Source organism: Gekko japonicus, unplaced genomic scaffold (genome assembly GCF_001447785.1).
Source record: "Gekko japonicus isolate JY-2015 unplaced genomic scaffold, Gekko_japonicus_V1.1 scaffold2, whole genome shotgun sequence".
Taxonomy (NCBI): Eukaryota; Metazoa; Chordata; class Lepidosauria; order Squamata; family Gekkonidae; genus Gekko; species Gekko japonicus.
In genome coordinates, this window is record NW_015175358.1 from 4,399,669 (window position 1) to 4,409,036 (window position 9,368).

The 9,368-nt window shown below is 40.0% G+C and overlaps 1 protein-coding gene across 1 annotated transcript in view; it reads right to left on the minus strand.

The window, feature by feature from the left end:
* The window catches only part of SAMHD1 (SAM domain and HD domain 1), a 35,428-nt gene that overhangs the window by 2,476 nt on the left and 23,584 nt on the right, over nucleotides 1-9,368 (minus strand). Inside the window, exons 13-15 of the mRNA XM_015425243.1 lie at nucleotides 6,893-7,021; nucleotides 2,708-2,812; nucleotides 2,279-2,416 (exon numbers count right to left, since the gene is read on the minus strand). Of these exons, the coding sequence (XP_015280729.1) occupies nucleotides 2,279-2,416; nucleotides 2,708-2,812; nucleotides 6,893-7,021 (372 nt within the window). The remainder of the gene's footprint in view (nucleotides 1-2,278; nucleotides 2,417-2,707; nucleotides 2,813-6,892; nucleotides 7,022-9,368) is intronic.

Sequence of the window (9,368 nt, forward strand, 5' to 3'; positions counted from 1 at the left end):
TTCTTTCTTTCTTTCTTTCTCTTTCATTCATTCATTCATTCATTCATTTTATATCTGCCAAACTGCCCACAAGAAGAAGAAGAGATTGGATTTATACCCCGTCCTTCACTACCCAAAGGTGTCTCAGAGCGGCTTACAAACTCCTTTCCCTTCCCCTCCCCACAACAGACACCCTGTGAGGTAGATGGGGCTGAGAGAGCTCTTGACAGAAACTGCTTTTTTTCAAGAACAGCTCTTATCAGAGCTACAGCTTGCCCAAGGTCATCCAGCCAGATGCAAGTGGAGGAGTGGGGAATCAAACCTGGTTCTCCCATATTAGAGTCTGCGCACTTAACCACTACACCAAACTGGCTCACAAGTTCTCTATTCCTTTCAATATAGTAAAGAAAATGCCAATCTCGGTGTGTAACACATGCACACCTCTCTCTCATAAATTCCAAACTGAAATTAGCAACATTTGTAAGTGGCTCCATTAGCTGGGAGGGGGGAGACATACACATCTTGAACTGGGAGGGAGGGGGTGTACTTGGAGTACTACTTTTTTAGGCTGATATTCTTTTCTTTTTTCATCTGGTGAATTAAGACTCCTCAACAAACAAATTACTTTTACTCAGCACAACTGTCTAGGAGCCATTAAAAAGCATCTCTGCATATACTCACTCAAGAAACTCTTTTCATCTTAATTTGCTGCTAAGGCTTTAATTATTCAACAGCTAGAGCAATGGGGGGGAGATGAAAAGCCCTAGCACTTCAAGAGTGGAGAAGCCTTCTGGCTGGGAAAGGGCGTGGAGACAGCCCAAGGAGCCCCTTCAGGGTGGGTGAGCTGAGACTGTGGCTCTAGCCACTGCTGGCCAAAAGAGATGTACGATTTCCACCTCTTGTACACAAACACACACACGTTTTGTGAATAGGTGCACAGTAATAATGAATTGAGTATAAACACAGCAAAATTCTTTACCAGTAAAGGTGCTTTGAAAAGTCTCAACAATAACCTTCCAAATATTCCCTTAGCCCTGCAATCATCCATATAAGCACAGCTAATGCTGGGTTCTTTACCTACTGTCTATAATTTTTTTAAAAAGGGGAAAGGGCGTGGAGACAGCCCAAGGAGGGAGACAGCTCATGAGGGAAATCAGCTAACCAATCAAGCAGACTGACATGTAGGCAAGGTATGATTCACTGATGGGCTTTGGGGGGTTAACAACTGCATAAGCAAACAGGAGCATTAAATTGCCCCATCCGTCCAGCACAAGAACAAAAACCAAACAAATGCACAATACTGAACAGTCTCTGAAACTAAAATACCACACACACACACACACACACACACGGAAGTTCCACATAAAAACAGGAAGTGTGAAATGATGGCCCCAATGGTGCTATCAACAGAGGCGGGGAAAATACAGATCAGGGCTGCAGTCTGGAAGATGCCACAGTCAACCAATTTTATGCTATTAATTTATGATTTGCTCACAAGTTTGTAAATGAGAAAGATAACCAAACTTCTAGGTGGTGGTGGCAGTGTTATATTTGTCCTATAATTCAGTGATAAGGGCTGGACATCCCCTTTACCAAAACAATTTCTGGGATTTTTAAGAGTTCTATCTATCCTTTGGTGTATGTAGGGATACTTACAAGTCTCTTGATATGTAACATCTAAGAACTGTCAGTGTACGATTACATAAACATCTGGTGCAAGTGAGATGTTCAATTACTGTCAAAGGACCCCCTACACCCAGTGGCTGTCTCCATCATATAAACATCTGGTGCAAGTGAGATGTTCAGTTATTACTGTCAAAGGACCCCCTACACTCAGTGGCTGTCTCCATCTTACTATCCAACACAATACACTCAACAGTGTTCAGGAGCATTTACATATGAGGGACAATAGAGTTGTTAAGTCTCAGCCAGATCCAAGTCTCTCTCTGTTGAGCCATGCACAGAACATCAAAATAAATTTCAGAGGTTCTAATCTAATCCATATTGCTTTTTCAAAGGTAATGGCTCTCTTAGAGAATGACATCCTCAGACAAAATTAGGGAAGCAACTACACTGCACTCAGTGGTGCCAGTTACAACTTCATTTTACAAGTTTTAAGGAGCAATCTTGTAGCCATGGCATCTGCTGCTTTTGCCGGCGGACACATTTTTATTTTAAGCTGGTTTGCAGATTTTATTGCAAAAGCAGACTACAACTGCTTAAATGAATAATGAAAAATAAATATTTGGTAAACACACATGACAAATACAAAACCTGTGGTCAATTAAAAATATCTTACCTGTGGTTTACTGAAATCCTTGACTATGCACCATTGAACGAAATATTTTCTAGCAACATCAATACTCTCTTTATCCATTCTCTTACAGTAAACCCTAATCAACTGTTCAGCAAATGTCTCTGGCAGAAACTTTGAGACCTCAAAAAGAAGACAGAGGATCAGAATTTAAAAGAAGCATAGTTATCACTCTAAGAAAGCAAACTCTTCAATGCATTTCCTGATTCTCCATTCATTTACACTTAAGCAGCAAAACATAAAATTCTGAATTGCTGCAGTAACATGAGCAACAACAATTTAATAGTTTGATACTGAGAAACATTAAATGAATGTTCACTTACATTCACAGTACAGTACCTCATATCAAAATCACATCATCACCACTGGAATGCCTTTTCTCAGAGACATTTCACCACCCAACATTACACTTACCTGTTCTTTAGTAATTTTGACTGCCTTAGTGATATCAGACTTGCAATAGAAACGAACATTATTGATAGGATTCTTCTCTTTCATTCCATAATCCATGTTGATAACCTTTACAGAGGCAAGGCAAATAAAGCATAATTAAGTTATCGTCCGAACGTAAGACACACTTCCAAAGCCAGCTAATAAACTACTTAGGAGACCTACTAAACCCTATGCCAGTGTAACTTAGAGATAAACTGACATAGCATCCCAAGTCCCCAACACTACACCAATGTAAACATGATGCTGGCATAGTTGTGCCAGCACAGAAGCCAGAAACAGCATCAGGGGTGTACCTGGGGAGAAGTTGTGCTTATTTGCCATCCTAAGCCCTCTCAGGACACCTTCTGTCCCAAGCGCAATGTCACAACTGCAAAATGCTAGTGTAAGTATAAAACACTCCCACTAAACTCAATGGAGTGAAAAAACAAAGCCCTCCTGCTATGCCTACACAGTCACACCACTTAGGATACCAACTAAGTTTGCAGCCAATCACAGGACTTCTAAACACTATATTAATTTCACACAGGTGACCCCTATCTCACATGAATGGGTGCATACATCTCTCTGACCACCTGCCAGGAACACTTAGCGCGCACACAAGGGCACTTTGGTTATGAGAACTCTAAATAAAGGGCATTTTGTGAGGGCTGAAGGAAGCAGAGTTTCTGCTTTAAGATCCTAATGAAGCAGTGTTGAAACAATTATACTTGCCAGCTAGACACTCCACTGTCTCCCAGTCTCCAGAGAAACAGGTTAGAGTGTTAAATTTTGCACCTGGGCCTTTGCAAGGGGGCTGTTCCTTTAGAGCAGTGTAGAATTGCAGCACCAGCAGCCACACCAATGCATGAAAGGTGCCATCTTTTCTTCCTGTTATCACATTGCTAGCCTGCTGAATGTAAACATCCACAGTGTATTGCTCTGCTTTTTGGTTTGTTTTTCAGCATCCCTTTAAAAAAAGCTGTGTTGTTTCTGAATCATTGGTTTTTGGCATAGTTTTTACTGGCTGATCAGTTTGGAAGGACTGAATTTGCTGCCTGTGTTATCCTACAGCCCCCCCACCACCACCCAGCAAAAGCAGCAGATGCCATAGTTGTAAGATCACTCCTTAAAACTTATAAAATGAAGCTGTAACTTGGCACCAATTATTGCAGTGTAACTTGTTCCCTAGTTTTGTCTGAGGATGTCATTCTGTGGCACACTACATTTTATTGATCAATTTGGAGAGACTGAATATGCTGCTAGAATAATCATGCTGTTATGGGCCTGGACTCTTCATACCTTCTTAATGTAGAAAGAAAGAAGGAAAGAAGGAAGGAAGGAAAGAAAAAGAAAAAGAAAAAGAGAAAGAAAAAGAGAAAGAAAAAGAGAAAGAAAGAAGAAAGAAAGAAAGAAAGAAAGAAAGAAAGAAAGAAAGAAAGAAAGAAAGAAAGAAAGAAAGAAAGAAACCGCCCTGAGCCTGCTCGCGGGGAAGGCAGGGTATAAATTGATGTAATAAATAAATAAATAAATGTTAGAAATACTAGGTTACTATGAACAACAACATAAAGCAAGATATTGTTTATGTGCTGAAGCATGGTATCTAATACTCTGCTGCTAAAGGTTTTGTTTTGGAGTTGTTAAAAAAAAAGAAAAACTTGATTTCAAGTTACTAACACTATTTGATTACTATTTTATGGAAGCATCTAAGAGAATTATCCTCTTTCTTCTCTCTGGTGATACAGGCTACTTGATGGGGTTATTGGTCTAAGAAACAGCTGATTAAAGATACCTGCATATATTTTCTACTTGAACACTAGACAAGTCAAAAAATCTGAACCTGTGGTAGGAGAAAAATTTTCTTCTACTGATCAAATAAACACAAAAGCTCTTCCAGTTAAGTTTAGTAAATTAGATCGTACTGTAAGAGAAGTTAAGAAAGAAGTCAAAGGAACATGAAACAGGTGAATAAACAGTTGCGTATTTTAAATATGGATAAAATGATAGTATCAGTAACTTAGTAGAAGACACTAAAGTATATTGTAGAAGACTCACAGGTAAGAGAAAGAGCTGTCAAGACTTCAGATATTTGAGAAGGGTACGTAAAGAGAGCCATGGAATAACGTATGAATAATACAGAACTGTTGGATTAAAAAGAATGCTAAGACCGGAGCATGAAAAAGTGATTGGAAGGGGATCATTTAAATCATTATCAAGAACAACTGTTCCACAATTCGTTCCATTTCAAATGCTTTTTGTTCCTATGTGCCCAGTTAGGTGTGTGGTTAGTGGACAGCATACAGTATGTAAGGTATGGATTCTAGTTCTACCTGCTCTGCTGTTATTTGCCTTACTGCTTGGGAAAAGCAGTATCTCTTATTCCCAGCTCCCCATTGGGTAAGATTTAACACCCCCCTTCCACTTTCTCACAAGTGTTTTTCCCCCACTGAGCCTGTTGGGTGGATGTCAGGAACACATTCTGTGAATGTTCTACTGTGATCTCTGGTTGCTGTCCTACTGCCTATGTCCCCTGACTTTGCTGGCAAAGTATTCGGATCCAGGATTTTTCGGAAATCCCGAGTTTTTGGGTCCAATAGACCTAAGATGGAAAAACCAACCAAGGAGCAACAAATCTGCAAAACACAGCTGAGCAGTGGCTCTTGTCTTTCAGCTGTTTCCCCAATTGTTTCTGCAATCCTTTTAAACTAGCCTGGTTTAAATGGACTGCAGGAGGAGGAACAGCTGATGGGGGGAACAGCTTCTCAGCTGCTTCCCAATCTTTTCTGCAGTCCCCTTAAACCAGCCTGATTTAAATGGACTACCCCAAAAAATTATGCTGTGAAAACTTACTAATTATAAACTCATATCTTATTCTAATTAATAAGTGTAAGTTATAGAACAATTTTGTGTGCATTGGTTATTAATACTTATGCAATACTAAGACTGAAAGTTCCAGTACAAATTTGTAAAGCCATTCAAACAAATATCTGGCAACCAGTCAAAAAAGGGCTATTTCAATTCAGTTCAAATGTCCTATTTTCAGAGAAAATGTAGAAATCCAATGCGAATCCGGCTGATGGAGGGCTAGCTTGTGAAAACTCCATTTCAGGTATTCTGCAATTATGCTGACAGACTTGCACCGGTCTTTTTTGAAACGAATGGAGCAAATTTTGAATGAATGGATTCTTAAGTGATATTGGCTTTGATGAAAGAAGATACCCGAAACTGAGTTTTCACAAGCTAGCCCTCCATCAGCTGTATTCACATGGAATTTCTACATTTTCTCTGAAAACAGGACACTTGAACTGAATGTTGAAATAGCAGTTTTAGCACTTTACTATGACTGGTTGCCAGGTATTTGAATGTCTTAACACATTTGTATTGGAACTTTCAGTCTTAGTACTGCAGAAGTATTAATAATCAATACACACAAAAATTGTTGTATACCTTGCATTTATTAATTACAATAAGATATGAGTTTATAATTTAGTAAGTTTTCATGGCATAATTTTTTCTGGTAGCGTATTTCCTTGATTCTCTCTGTTCCTTGGTTTAAATGGACTGCAGAAGAAAAAGGCAGGGCGGAACAGGTGAGAGGAACCAGCCTCGCCATCTCGCAGCTGTTTCCCCGATCTTCCTGGTTCCCAAAAAATATCCAGGATTTTTTGGGGGGGATTTTTTTTCTGGTTTTCCAGAAAAATCCTAGATACTTTTGGGATGTCAAAATATACCCGAAAAGTACCAATAAGGTATATTTTGGGTATATTTTTGGCTCAGGGATGCACATCCCTAGTGGGCAATGTTGCTATGAACTCCAATGCAGCTGCTATGCCCTCAGTTCCTTGGTGTTGAGCACAGGATACCAACCAGTTATGCCACCACTGCCAGTGCTTAGGATGATGCTGATACGAATGTATCTAAGAGACATTTTACTGACACAACAGGGAAGGTAGATGATCACAACCAATTCCCTTTCTCAAAGAAACTCTTCAACCCACGTTGTTCTTTGTCATGCCATTTACAGGTCACAGGGAATGGTTGTTGGAATGGGAATGCAGAGAAAGTTTTATTTCTCCCAGGCGAATGTCTGCAGGATAAAAACTGTATGTGCTTCCAAAGTAACCAAAGCAAAATACTAAAAAGTTAGTTTCTTTAAAAAAAAAAAATTACATCAACTATGAAGTCTTCAGCCATCAATCCAACATCCTGATTTTTGGTCTCTGGTTTCAATCCAACATCCTGACTGTTTATCTCTGGCTTAGATGCAGCAATTTCAGCCGGCAATTCATCATACTGTTCCTGTGGATATAAAGCCTTTCATTTTTTTTGGTATAATCTGATGATTAGCAAATTCACATTTTCAAATCAAAAGTAATTTTCAAATCGGAAATAACTCAAACAGGCCTGAAATGATTCTGACAAGCACAAACACAGCTTTTAAAGCAAAGTAACCTTTTCTCTCATGCACAGATGTTTAGTTACACCATTTGATTGCACCCCCCCCAATCCTTCATCCAAAAACCTCAGGTTTACATGGGTTCATCCTTCCTATGTTATCCTCACTACCACTGGTGAGGTAATTTAGGCTGTGAAACCAGTGACTAGCTTAAGGTTATCCATGTTCAGCTCTAAAAAATAAAGATATTCTGTGGCATCATACACAAGAGAAAGTATGTGTATGATGTCTTCTAATAAGTCATCTTTTATTGGCTAGAATACAAAGAACATTTCTCCAAGCTGACTAGGGTTGCCAGCTCCAGGTTGGGAAATACCTGGAGATTTAAGAGGTGGAGCAGGAGGAGGGTGGGGAGGGACTTCAGTGGCACAATAATGCCATAGAGTCCACTTTCCAAAGCAGCCATTTTCTCTAGGTGAACTGATCTCTGTCACCTGGAGATCAGTTGAAATCCCAGCAGATCACCAGCCACCTCCTCAAAGTTGGCAACCCTAAAGCAGACTAACGCAGAGGTTAGTTCATTAGTCACAGAAGTGTTAATAAATTACAGTCAAGTTGTTGCAGGTAAGACCCCTACTCAAGAGTCCATGACTGAAAACTCAAGAGGTGAGCATGATCTCTACCAAAGGCTGAGAACACCTACCTTTGTGGAAGCACATTACTTTGCCAATTGTCTCTAAAATGGCTGCCAGAATGTGGTACATACGCAGTCTGCACTTGCCACAAACAGAAGGCAACCTGGTTGGCTCAGGACGGGAAGTGGTCTAAACAGATTAATTTCCCTCAACGTAAGGTAACACAAGATCCTGATGGTCAGTTTGTAGGACACAAGACCAATGAATCTGATTTTCCTTTGTTATTCCTCTCTATTTATATATGCATGAAGGTAACTGTGTAATGGACACGTTAATCTTTTGAAATTAACCTAGTTTGATAGAGAAATGGAAGAAAAATAGCCCAGTAATAGAAGATAGATGAGTGTTATAGAATCAGTGTTGCCTGTACCAAAAGCCTTAAAACTCACTCAGGAAGCAAGAGAATGGAATGTGCCTGAAAACGAAACCATTTTGGTCAACTGCAACTGTCTTTGTAGTTAACTGCTCTGAAGGATGTTTATGGCCTAATGCTATGCATAAGAAAAACATCTTAGAGGCCTGGATGTTCCCAAACAGCATCCTCCCTTGTAGAGAGAGAAGGTTTTTATTGTATTTAGCCACAGGCCATTACAAACCACAAACAGGCACCGGGATGTCTGCGGGGAGCCAAGAGCTGTGTTAGATATCACACTTTATCAGGAAACTCCCTATTCTATACAGATCCAAAAGGTCCTTGAAAGATGCCAGAAAGAGACCTCAATGTACGTTAATGTTCTTGGGTCAAATAAACAAAATGCAAATGTCTGTAACTCTAGCCGGTATTGGGGTACATGAATGGAATGATGCCAGCTCAAATGATGCTACCTATCTGAAACCAATTGCGCTTCTCCTGGGTTGTAAACAATTATGATGTTATTTGGGGTACAGGATCCTCTGCCCTTCCGGTTTGGGGCAGAATACAGCTTGGTGTTACTGGGTGCTAAGGTATCCAGTCCTGTATTTTCCTGTTATTGCAATAAACAGTTAGAAATCCAACTCACTGGACTCCACCTGTGTGCTCCTTATCTGGCCCAGGGGACATACGGGATGCAGACTCTGCATCAAGTTTAAGAGCCCAGTGTAGAACAAACTGGATCAGCCTGTCTTGACTCCAAGCTAGTAACTGGGAGTTTGACTAGATCTCAGATACAACAGCAGTGTGGTATAGATCAGAGTATTGGGAATGGATCCAACCAGCTTTTCTGCTGGAGAAAAGAAATGGTGGGGTCACTTCCTCAGGTCTGATCAAGCACACACAATACATGCAATCAGTTCAGAGAGGACAGTCAGCTGAGCCAGGTTGGTTAGTTCAATTGCTTGCCTGACAAGCCAAGCATTAGGCAAAACATTCCAATATATCATTAAAAATGCCTTTCCTGTACTGGTTTGGTTTGAATCTGAAAATGTAAGCAACTTGGCTTTGGTATTCATTGACAATGGAGGGGGAGAGCTAATGGTGCATCCCTCCATGATCACAGCTGAAAAAAATAAGTAAAATCAAAATATCTGACCAATGCAACTTTGATAACCATGTCTACCTTTTTAATTTCCTTGC